Source organism: Ramularia collo-cygni, assembly GCF_900074925.1.
Source record: "Ramularia collo-cygni strain URUG2 genome assembly, contig: RCC_scaffold13, whole genome shotgun sequence".
Classification (NCBI taxonomy): domain Eukaryota; kingdom Fungi; phylum Ascomycota; class Dothideomycetes; order Mycosphaerellales; family Mycosphaerellaceae; genus Ramularia; species Ramularia collo-cygni.
Window position 1 is genome coordinate 746702 of NW_019716267.1, and position 12281 is coordinate 758982.

Below are 12281 nucleotides of genomic sequence, written 5' to 3' on the forward strand. Positions count from 1 at the left end.
TTTGGGTGAGATGGTGTTGGGAATGATAGCTGTGAGGGAGCGGCACTCTGATTACATGTTTCCTCGACAACTATCATCAACATGGCGAGTCTGATGCCACCCTCGGAGGGGCTGTTATTGCATGCATGCCGGCTGCAACAAAGCGAGCTCCACGGTCAGCACCCCAAGGACCCATTCCTTTGGCAGCTGATGGTGTGAAATATGGAGAGGATCGAGAGGTGGCGGCGGTGGCGCGGCATAAACCCGGAGGCTCGAGCACCAGGGAAAGCAGAGGCCTGGGTTCAAGGACGCTTGGAGACCCTGTAGACTTGCGCTCCGGTGTTTTTTCGTAACTGGCAGACTGTGGCAGCCAACAGCGGCGCGGATAATCTCGCCAGCTTCTTAGCGGTAAAAGATGGTCGGCGATCTTGGTTGAAGCGAGAAGCAGCGGGCTGCATGGCCGCAAGGTTCACCAATGCCGCGGTAGCAGACCGGAGAGCTTTCAACAAAGATGATGCAACCTCGAGTGCTTGCCGTTCCCCACATGCCCGACCACCCTGTCGATTGTCGGCTGGCGCACAGCTAAACGTGGGATGCCCGCAGCCGAGCGAGGGCCCTGTCGTGCGRGAAGAATTTATGCACGCTCGTACATGATGTCGAAGCTTGATGAGAGGAGTGAAGCCTGAACATCGGCATCGGCTCAAGGGTTCATTCCAGCAGAAAGTAAGGTAGCGGCGAGTCGCAAAGTAGGCAAGTAGGGTAGGCCTAGGTGCAGCAGCCGTGGATTAGCGGCTTTCGAGGGCACCATGTCCACATCCACATGCACTCGCGCTGGCTGGCCTGGGAGCGTGCGCCAAGGGTGGACGAAGAGGACCCACTGCGTAGTGTTCTGTTAGCTCCACCTTAAACAGCCGGCGGGTGCCCATGCTGCTCCAGGCAAAAGAAAGTGTGGACGCTGCCACCACATTGCTACGGTATTACACCAACCTTCATKTCCCTCGCACGTGCAACCCAACGTCACGACCATCCTTGACGCCGACCTGGACTGAAGGCCGTCGCCCGCGAGGAGAGCATCAATTCTACAGTCTGCATGTCTCAAGCCCGGGCTGCGCTGCGGCAGGCTCGCATGCGGCATGGAGACGAAGAGGAGGAGGGCAAAGAGCGTGGAAGTGGAGGCMGCGTGCCCAGCGACGAGTCCATGGCTCTACCGTCGTCGCCGCGCCATGTACGCTTCCCAGACACCCGATACGACACCACATCAGGCTCGTCGAGCKCCATCGCCTCGCTGACCTCGACCTCCACCCTGGACACTCTCCCCACCAGGCTGGACTTGTCACCCACCGAGCGCGACGCCCGCAAGGGCTTGTTGCGCGAGTCATTCTTCGACCACTGGAAGGACGACGCTGCACCGTTGGAGGCCGAGGACAGCCCGGAGGAGATGCAAAGAAAGGACCCGTTGGGGGCACAGATCTGGCGACTATACGCCAAGACGAAAGGGCAGCTGCCCAACTCGGAGCGTCTGGAGAATCTGTCATGGCGAATGATGGCCATGAACCTCAAGCGTCAGCAGAACCTTGAGCGTCAGCAAGGGTAAGGACGGTCAGAATGAGAGACATGCGTACGCGAGACTAAACGATGCGATTACAGACTGCACGCCCAAAGCCGGCCCAAGGGCCAGAATGCACCGAGTGGCATCGCACAGCTGCGCTCTTCGGAGCAAGCGTCCAAGACGCAGGATGACACCATGAACTTGGACGACTTCATCGTTCCTTCCTCAATTGGCACGCCTGCCGGCGTCTCGCCCGATTCCTCCTCGGCTGACGGCGACATTGCGACGACCGGCACGATCTCCGCCATACCAATCAAACAGCAGCAGCGCCTGCAGGCAGATGACCTATCATTGGCGCGTGCCTCTGCGCCCTCCGTGCCCCCACTCGAGCAGACCCGTGGGCATCAAGAATTCTCTTACGTCCAGCGAAGAGTACGCAAGACTAGCATTGATGAGCGCAGGGTGAGTTTTGTGCAATTCGTGCTTTGTGCACATCATGTAACTGAAACTTGTGCAGCCACCAAAGAGACGTGCAGAGGCATCACCTCAGGTCCCGCCGGTCAACAGCACCACCATGGCCGCTCAAGACCCAGCGGGCGACGCCGGATTGCTCGACTACTCGCTAGACGGACCAACCACTGCTCATCCTCACCCGCACCACACCACCCTACCCTTCAACCTGGATACCTTTAACTTGGAGAATGATCCCATAATCCACTCGGCGGGCCCAATGCAAGGCCACTTTGGCTTCTCGCCAGTTGGTTCGCCCATGTTGAACACCGGCAACTTCCAGTCGGTGTACAATGCGCAATCGTCCATGCCACCTCCTGGACCATCTGGCTTTCAATCGCCACCCGGGTCTGCATATCCTTCCACGGTATCTACTCCTCAGCCCATCCCAGAAGGCGAGCAGATGTTCTTCGGCAACTCTCACATGCATCACGGATCGGTGCCTAATTTCCAGCAGCTCCACTCTCAACCGCAGCAGCAACAGCAGCAGCATCAGCACCAAATACCACTCAGAACATCTCAGCAGCAGTTCGTCTTCAATCCGAACAGCGAGTCCATGTTCAGTGCTCTTTCCGCAAGTGCTCCTTCGCATGCCTTTCATCAACCGACATTCCAGATGCCCGGTCACCTCGATCCCTCCAACGTTATGTCGAACGACTTCCACGTATCTGGTAACACGGCAATGTCGCGACCCGAGAACATGTTCACTTTCGGAGGCGACTCTGATAACGAGGAAGACGAGCAGATGTCGTTCAATGATGCGAACATGATGATGCCACAAGGGTACTCGCCCATGGACGATCCGTCAATTGACATGAGCGGAAACTACCAGTGGGACCTTGGAATGCCCCAGCGCTTCTCTGGCGATGGGCAACTAGGCGGCCATAGTCGCAGCAAAGGCTATTCCATGAGCAACACGGAAATGAATCCTTCCCAGCAGAACTGGGGCCAAGGAACCTTGTCCAGAGGCCATGGCTCGGCCGCCTCTGTGAGTGATATTAGGAATCGAGGCGGTGACCCGAGAACCCGCAAGATCCCTCGTACTACATCTACGCCAAACACTGTGGGCATGGCGACGGGGATGTTTTCAATTCGCAACACAAACCATCCATCTCCGTCCTCCCCACCGGAGTCTGGATTCGGTTCAGCGGCTCCGTCCCGGCCAGGCAGTCCCCGACCCGGCGGCGAGAATGGCGGTGCGCCCACGACATGCACCAACTGTTTCACTCAGACCACACCTCTGYGGCGCCGCAACCCAGAAGGACATCCGCTGTGCAATGCTTGTGGTCTTTTCCTCAAGTTGCATGGAGTTGTGCGCCCTCTCAGCTTGAAGACCGACGTGATCAAGAAGCGCAACCGCGGCAGCGGCAATGCGATGCCAGTGGGGACTTCTCGCTCGAAAAAGGTTGCCAGCCGCAAAAACTCGGTGGCGCAGACGAATGCCAACACGCCCAACGCGGGCAAAAGCTTTGCACTCGATTCCGACTCGCCAAAATCATCACATTCGTCGGGCAATACTCCTACGACCTCTGGCCCATCAGACAAGCCAACCAAGACAGTTGTTCCCATCGCGCCAGGCCCACCGAAGCCAAGCACTCAGCCTCCGCCATCAGCTCCGACCCGACTGGTAGCTCCTCGACGTGCTCGGAGACAGAGCAAGGCCAGCAACACCCTGTCGCGTGCAGAAGGCGATATGATGGATGTGGACGAGTCGCCCAACAAGGCCGGGCACCGAATTCAGCTAGACGCAAGCCAAACCACGACGTCTCCGACGAACGCGGCGTCTACAAAGACAAGCATGCCGCCGATGCATGCTCAAATGGTTCCGCAAGGTGGCGGTTCTGCTCACCAAATGCCATCTGGGCACAATGGAACCCCAACTGGTATTCCAACCAACATGATGACCGGGCCGCAAGAGTGGGAGTGGTTGACTATGAGTCTGTGAGTGTGAGTTTTGTATCGTGCTCTGACACTCCCGACCTCGATGCACGCRGGACATCCACACTGTTGCTTACACAGCATCACTTGCACTTTGTTGGACATTGCAATGCATGCCATCAAGTGCGCTTTTGATATTTCTGCTTTGATACCCTTTACGACTGACTGGGCTGGGATAGAGACGGATGTTCTTGTAGATACACGCACTGGCGATGTTTTTCAATTCAAGAGTGGAATTGCTCCACTATTAATAGCTCTTATGATCTTGGATAGAAAGAGACGCTGTTACGAAACTCATATCTCGAACACCCCCGATCATCTTGCACACGATTCCTGTTGCCATCCCGAGTCTTGACGTGTATCCGGAGCAATGCTGACACTCGGAGGCAGTGCATCCTTCAAGGTTRCGCTGGTACTCACAAGACTTCGCTGAGCCGCTTCAAGGCGGCGACTGGCAGGGCGGCTCAAGGGCGGATGCAGTTTACACTTTCGGGTTGGAGACGATCTATGAGCGCCACGAACCCACTTTATTCTTCACACGGCCCACCAGGATCGAGGCATCGACATCCGGGCCGTTCTCCACACTCACACATATCCGGGGCTTGGACAGTCTCGCTCGCTGGCACCTCGTGCCTTGAGGAGAAGAGTGCTTGACGAAACCCCGGATACTTGCATCTCGGAGAAGCTTGAGCTCATATTTGCAGACACGTCCAGCTGCTTTGAGAGTAATGCGGTACCTGCGGCAAGGCTTGCTTTGTGATATGCCACTTTTACCGACGCTATCCCGTTGAGCGGGTTTGTTACACAAAGGAGAGGTTGTGTCAAGACGTGGCTGGTGGATGTTCTTTTTGGRCTGTGAGAAGCAATGTATCTAAAGCTTTTGATTCTCTGTTTCGACAAGCTGGATTCTAACTACAACCTCGAAGCTCTTTCCTGCCTGTGTTGGTCAGCGTCTGGGTTCTACATGTCCTTGACCCGAGATTGCTTCAAAATCGCGGTGCTGGGAAGGAATAGAGCGCTCTACTCACCACTCACAGGTTCTCGTGGAAGAAGTTGAGTAACAAGTTGTACGCCTTCTTGTAGTCAGCCTCGACAGCGGGGTCCTCGAGGTTACCCCTAGCGGCCATGAAGCCGTGGACCTGAAGAAAAGCGGTCAATTTGCGAATGATACCTTTGTGCAGTGCAGCTTACCTGGTTTGGCCACCATTGAACGAGGCTCTGGTCCTTTACCTTGGGGTTGATAGCGGCATTCCAAGCCTCCACATCGTCCTTTGGTTCATCCCCGCTAGGAAGCATAGCGAAGGGGATGGAGACTCCAGGAGCGTCATCCTTGTCAACCATTGCTGGATGGCACGATGCCGCTGCCGAGAAACGTGTTCCAGCCTGGGTCGAAAGGTTGACTACCTTTCCTCCCCAGCAATAGCCAACGACGCCCCACTTGCTGATAGAGGACTCCTGAGACTGAATCTCATCGAGAACCTTTGGAATACGCCCAATGGTCTTTGGGGGTGCCGCCGTGGTCTGAATAGGTGGTCAGCGCGACCTCCTTCTGTTTGCCCCTTTTTCGACGAACGCTGAAAAATTCTCCAAGCTTCTTGCCCTTCTCATCAGTGTCTGGTGGGTACCAGGAGATGTCCGCTGGGCTTCCTTCGAAGAAATCTGGCATAAAAACGCGGCGCTTGTGGTCGTTGTCGCCATATGCGAGGATATCGGCACCTGTTTTGGGAAGAATCATGAGCGCGACCCTTGGAACGTCTTTGAGCGGACAGGATGTCGACGAAACTATCGCTGTGCATGATACTCGYCTTGGAGAGTTTGGGGGAAGAAGCCGAAGATGTCTAAAAAATGTCAGAGAAGGAGTGGTAGTGTGGGCACAATATGAGCTCGGTACCATAGACGACCAGAATTGCAGTTTTCGCATCTTTCGGGCCAGTAGCGTATGTCTTCATGCCGTCGACAGTGATGTATTCGCCCTTCTCCTTGTAGCCATCGCTTTGCTTGCCATTAGAAATATGTATAAGAGATAGGGAGTATGTCGAAAGTAMCTGACGACCGGAGGGACCGTGCAGCAAGCATGGGATTGAGACATGATTGTTCTCCTGGCCGGGAWTGACTGTATGAGGAATTTGTGCGGAACTCGAAGTGCTGTTGTAGAAGGTGCTTTGCAGCGGAGCGGAGTGTAAGAGAAAAGACGTAGGAGAGATTGGGAAGGCAAAGAAATCATGGTTGCTTCGTTGCGTAATCTGAAGCTTTCCCGAAATCACCTCGACATCATCATGGAGGGGTCGAGAGGGGCTCAGGCTAAGCGTTTAAGCGCTGTGGGTCATCGGTCAGGTCGTCTCTACCTACGCACCAGTTATAGGGAAACATCGGCACTTTTCTTTTAGCGAGGCAAGTGAAAGACATACTGTGAATGGGGCACCAAAGGCCGAGACAGCCCAGTATTGAGGATTGTTGCTGGTATTGAAAAACCAAATACATCTTCACCCACATTAAAGACTCGATCTTACTATAGTATCCATCACWCCGTAAAGGCCAATTTCGTTCCACGCTGTCCTCAAAGTCAATGTCTCACAAGGTAAAGAGAGCCCCCCAGGCTAGTACGGCAGTCTGTCAGATGCTGGAGAGCTGCCGGATGATCCATTTTCACTGACGACTGACATCTCTAGTCCAAGTAACTTCAATTTTGTGAGATTCCTGTGCTCATCTCCATCGTCTACTCATTGCTGCATCGCAGAGACTTCGTCCCAACGAGGTGTTCCATTCTTCCAATGCTTTTATCMCTCGATCTTCGTCCTGTTCTGCCGCCCAAAGCGGAAGGAAGCTTCGGAAATCTTCCACCAGACGTTCTCGTCTCTCGAAGCCGATGATAGCCCCGGAAGGTATCGCCATGTCACGAATCCATGCCACCACACAGGCCGACAACTTGTCTTGATTTGCGTTTGGTCCGGCGAGACATTCCAACTCAACCTTGGGATGCTGCATCACATGGCGTACATCGAGGCACAATAAAAGCCACGCCATTTCGTCCACCGCATCACCTCTGTAGGCAACTCGAGTGGATCGCAAGGTGACATTGGACAGGCTCAGGCTTTCAAGCGAGTCGAATCCTGCGATAAGCTGGAGCAACTCTGTTGYATTTGCGTGGATGTGTTTCAGTTCGAGTACCCGTAATGTGCTCGCAACAGTGTGCCAGACGTCCAGTCGCAGAGTTGACAGCAACGGCGCACCATAGAGTTTTGAGGCCCCTTCACTCATTGCAAGTACCAGCCGCCGTGGAGCCAGGGTACCAATCAATTCGGAGTCAAGGACTCTACCTTCGACTGGTGGCAGGGCAGACCCAGCCCGGGCAATGCTTCGTTGGTCACTGAGCGGAACGTTGGAGACCCAGGTGATGTCCTCGACATTTCCCTTTAGCAGCTCAAATGCCGCCGTGGCGACGCGCGCAGCGAAGCTGTCGGATGAGTAGACGTTAGTGTTGGCTTTTGTAAAAACAGATTTTGAAGAGGCTTTGTACTTGTTTCCCGGGATTTTCGAGTGCTGGCGTAAAGACACGCATATAATGTTCTTGGCCCTTTTAGGCACACAAAGCATTGCTGTCCATAGTCAGTCAACATTGCATCAACACGGCTCCGAGAAAGCTGACCGATTGTAAGGGCATCGAGACCTGCCCTATCAAGTGAGTTACAAGAAATAGCCTGGCTGATTATTTCCTCTGCAGATGATCCAAAGTCTTGCTGCTTGGTCGATTCAGGGTGAGCGAGCTTCCATGCGGCTCTGGTCGCCCGCTTGCGGAACTCGTCGTACATGGATTCATCGCCAGGAGATGATACCGAAGCTAGATCGAGCCAGTTTGGCCGTTGTCTAGGGGCGCGAAAGAAACTTGAGTCCTTTGACTCATCAGCAGACATGGCATCATCGTCGGGGCTCCTTCTTATGCAGACCGTGCGAATGTGCTCCGCAAGGTGTGGACAATGTAAGCGAAGCTTATACAGAGACGGCATGATCAAAAACGGACCTGCCCATCTCAGCCGCAATGTCACGTCTTTGAAGAGCAGGGGAATGATTGCCTCCCGTAGTTGTGAGCATGTCGTAGCGAGGCTGACAAGATCTGGTTTGGTTGGGCAGACATCTTCCTTCGTCCAGTCCAGATAAGCGGCTACTTCAAGCATCATTTCCGTGGGAAGTGTGAGAAGAGACATTTTCGCCCCAATCGATCGTGTGTAGAGATCGACGAGTGAGGCGTTGTAGCCTTATAATGCGTCCAGATCTCGTCAAGCAGATGGAAGACAGGTCCGAGAATGATGTAGAAGATGAAATGTCGTTCCCTGTGACAAGCTTGGATGTTAGCGAATCCAATTGATGGTCCATGATGGTTCATGATCGAAGACGAATTGAGTTGGATTGGGTAGATCAAAGACCTTGCCTGAGCACATGGCATGTGTAATTTATATCGGATCCCGGACATGCCGGACAATGCCTACAAGGTGTGACCCCATAGCCCCTCTCGAGGTGTCTGCTGCCATTGCAAAGGCGTCAGAAGTACGCCTGCTTTTCAAACAGCAGGTCTGTTGCCCTTTCACTGCGTAACAAGGGCATCACATTCGTCACGGATCATGAATGGTTGGAAGGAAGTCGAGGATTGGTTTGTTCGTTGGTCTTACAAGTTTCAAATTGGCCAAGTGCCCGATGTTGAGGATTGGTAATTTGAAGTTGTAAAAGGATGGAGGTAATTGCTTGCGCTCCTGCCTTTGTGCCGGCGATGGTATCGAAGTTGAACTGGCAGAGAAGGAGCCTTGGAGCAGGAGCGGGCTTGAAGCAAATGGAAGGCAGCAGTCGAACGGCTTGCGAGCCGGGCCGGGCCTTGGCTTTCGAAGGTCGGTTGGGGTACGTTGCACATCAAGCCCGAATCCCGCTTACCCTCCAGTACCACAGTCGCTCCGATCTCGTCCTCTCTTTTCCACCCACGTACCAAGGTCGAGACATTCTCGAATTGAGCACTGATGACTCGAAGAGACAGCAGCTTGCTTGGCGCAGTCATAAGTCTGCTGCTGGGGTGGTGAGCGGTCGTCGACGGCCAGATGGTGGAATCGAGCATCGACGTCTGTACTCAGATGTAGGTAACCCATAGTGGTATGGAATCTGTTCACAGGGAACGGCGAGTTGCTGCCAAGGTAGAACCTAGTAGTACACCTACACATAGTGCTCAGAGGGTTCGTCATCAAGTCCGGCGCATGCGGTGACATATATGTCCCATTCTCTTCGTCCGAGCTTCATTCACATGTGCTTTGAAGTACAAGGGCGCGTGCCGGTCTCCGTAGCGGCCGCGCGAAGAGCTTCGAGCGCTAACTACTTTGGGGGCTTCGGGATATTTTTGTCGCGTGAAGCTGGACGACATGGCATCCCCTTCCTGTACATCGCTTCCATGCCGCGCGCCCTGACGCTGCCATCGACATGCTTGCGTTGTCAGCTTCATGCGGCAGTGCGGCGGACTGGAACAATTCGAAATGCGCCAAAACACATTGCCCAACGATGCAARGCCTTCTCAACATATCGACCGCGATTACAAGAAACAGACCACTTGACGACTCGTGATCGATACAAGGGCGGAACGAAATGGAGGAGTGTCGCATTGTTGGATGAAAAGAATGATGGAAGGCAGAAGCCMATCATCGTCCTCGATGACATTCCCAAGGATAAGGGCAAAGCCAGAGGCAATTCCCGGCCTTCCAGCCGTCCGGTTGTAGTGCGGAAGATACCCCAAGACGATGCAGATCGTTCGCCCAGTGCAAAGCAAATTGAGAGTGTTGTGATCGAACAGCACACGGTACCCACGCAAGGAGAAGTCAACGCTTCCATAAAACGCATGGGGCTCGAGGCCACCAAAAAGAGCACTGTGTTGAGCCCAGGCCAATTTAAAATGCTCTTGCAGGATCTTGCAAAAGGATACACCGCTCATCAACTAAATCGCTACCTTGACCGGTCAATTCGAGCTCCGTTGAAGAAAGTCTTCGAATTCCCATCGGCAACATGGCGTCCTGGTCGAACGCCGCTGACCCAACGCCACTCGAAGGAAATCAAGAAAAAGGGCCCAAGCACAAAGCTGAGGATTTCTGAGCGGATCTTACGTCTTGCTTGGCAAATAACAGTGGAGTCTGAAGAAATCAGAGATGGCGAACTCGAGATCAAATTGAAGCCGTGGCAGCTGTCTCTCTTGTTCCAATCTACCAGTAATGGCACACGCTACCTTGAGGGTCTCGTTACGCCACAAACGCTCATAAAAACCAGCGAAATTCAAGCTTACCGCCCTGACAACGTGATGAGGATTACAGGACGCTGCCAGACTGCCGAAGAAATTGCTCGACAGCTTCAACTTGCTCTGCTGAAAGTCCACCGGCTTGAACGGGACCTCAAGCCGCTTGTGGCCTCTCTGGGTAGACCAGGCGCAACGCATGAAACCATCTTCAGAAGCGAGGACATTGACTACGTCGCTCAGCTGACAGAGTCTGTCATTGTGTCTGAAGATGATGGGGTGCTCGCTATCTACGGTTTAAATCGAATTGGTACGCAGAATGCTCACCGACTGCTCCTCGCACTTCTGGATCAACCTCACGGATCCTTCAACGAATTCGCTTCGATAGCGGACGATCTTATCAGCTCCACTGTCGATCTACCCGTGGGTAGTCCAACTGTTGGCGTGCATCGGCGGTACCACGGCCTCGAGTTGTTGCGTACTGTCAGGCCTAGGGTCCTCAAGACAGATCAGTCGGATGATGCTACTGCTTCTGCATCTGCTAATATCGACAATCTTGCAACCTCCTTGTCGCAGCAGTTGGATCGAGTAGTCCCGCTACGCCTCCCTAGCACTATCGCCGAACCCAGTGATTCTTACTGGCGCGGACAAGGTGTCGCGAGTGCCTGGAAAGCGAAGTTTTGCACGCTTTTGCACCCAAAAGACCAAGATCAGATGCCTGCGAGCAACGCGAAGGCTTCGTCTCGCCCTCAGACCATCATTCAACATGCGGCTCCTTGCCCCGAACATCTTCTCTCTCACTTCCAAGCCTCGAAGAATTCGGGCTCATCACCCTCTTCTGGCAAGATCTCTTCTGGGAAGTACAACCTCTCGGGAGAGATGTTACCTTACTTGAAGGTTCATCTGAAGCCCTTTCCGCAGAAGCCAGACTCTGCTACAGTGTTACCACGTCTAGAAATGCGTTTCCGCTTTCTAGCATCAAAAGTCAACGCGGGGTCGCGTAAGCTCATATTGACTGGCATGCAAGCCGTCATCGACGAGCAGCGTTTATCTGTTCCGCTGCCAGGCTACGCGACTGATCTGCAATTTACTAGACAAAGCAAATTGCTGGCCAATATTGACGCGGTCAAAGTTGACCCGAGCATCTTGAGATTCATAAAGCACTTGCAGCAGTCGGCACGTATCGATAAGGGCTCTTTAACAGCGCCCGCTGAGCTGTCAATCAAGCTACCCTCATGGCTCGGAGGGTCCAAAGAGCCTGATGTTTCGAGCGCGAGCCAGGATCATGCAACCACATACCTCTTTGAGAGATTTGAGCAGATCCAGGAAATACATTTCACGCCACAAAAAAGTGGAGAGCAAGCCCAAGCAATGGATGTGAATGTTAATTCTACCCTGGAGGCTCTGCCGGGCCACATTCGTCTCAAGTACAGAGAAGTCGAGGGTGGCGCAATATACGGAAACACTACCCATCTGTCACTTGATTTTGGGCGAAAGCAGAGGATCGACGAGCCTAGTGAAACTGAGGAGGAGTCCACGCATGCGATGCCTCCTGCTATCTCTACATTAGATCTAGCGGGCGCAGCACTTCGAATCGCAGAACTTCTGACATGCTCCAGCGCCGGGACTTCAAAGCACAATGGCGAGACGGCGAAGGATTGAGCTACCTTTACCACTGCCTAAACTTCAGATCGATTCCACTCATCTCCGTCAGCACGATCTTGTATATCGATCTGCTGTTTGCAAAATTCACGTCTGGAAGTCCACCGACATTCTGCTCGCACCCGGGGTTAGATTGAGAACATATAAAGACAGCGCCAGCCGCAACCCTTACTTGCATCACACCATGAGCTACTGCGGTTCAACATAGCACAGCATAAACGGAATCTGTTTGCCGCGGCGGTGGAACAGGTCTGATGTTCAAGTCAACACACAACAGCTGAAGATGCTGCTTTGACAGGGAGTACGAGATCGAGACATGCTAGTAGTTTCGATGTGTCACCATCAAGCATCGAGTTGTCAAGTTGTCAAGCAGCTGCTACAATTGAGGAG

The 12281-nt window shown here is 53.6% G+C and overlaps 4 protein-coding genes; 2 read left to right on the forward strand and 2 right to left on the reverse strand.

The window, feature by feature from the left end:
• Positions 1-1069: 1069 nt before the first annotated feature.
• RCC_08211 (uncharacterized protein) lies at positions 1070-3983 on the forward strand (the record flags this gene model as incomplete). XM_023773463.1 has 3 exons in its annotated part: positions 1070-1569; positions 1627-1990; positions 2046-3983. 3 exons carry the CDS (start codon positions 1070-1072, stop codon positions 3981-3983), a joined length of 2802 nt encoding a protein of 933 aa, XP_023629231.1.
• A 1024-nt stretch (positions 3984-5007) lies between these two features.
• On the reverse strand, positions 5008-6065 carry RCC_08212 (related to hydrolase related to dienelactone hydrolase; the record flags this gene model as incomplete). XM_023773464.1 has 6 exons in its annotated part: positions 5008-5115; positions 5168-5497; positions 5550-5721; positions 5778-5814; positions 5868-5968; positions 6022-6065. The coding sequence occupies 6 exons, from the start codon at positions 6063-6065 to the stop codon at positions 5008-5010; spliced, it is 792 nt and encodes a 263-aa protein (XP_023629232.1).
• A 614-nt stretch (positions 6066-6679) lies between these two features.
• Positions 6680-8178, reverse strand: RCC_08213 (uncharacterized protein; the record flags this gene model as incomplete). XM_023773465.1 has 3 exons in its annotated part: positions 6680-7430; positions 7494-7572; positions 7623-8178. The coding sequence occupies 3 exons, from the start codon at positions 8176-8178 to the stop codon at positions 6680-6682; spliced, it is 1386 nt and encodes a 461-aa protein (XP_023629233.1).
• Positions 8179-10295: 2117 nt separating this feature from the next.
• Positions 10296-11891, forward strand: RCC_08214 (uncharacterized protein; the record flags this gene model as incomplete). Its single annotated transcript, XM_023773466.1, has 1 exon — positions 10296-11891. One exon carries the CDS (start codon positions 10296-10298, stop codon positions 11889-11891), a length of 1596 nt encoding a protein of 531 aa, XP_023629234.1.
• Between the last annotated feature and the right edge of the window lie 390 nt (positions 11892-12281).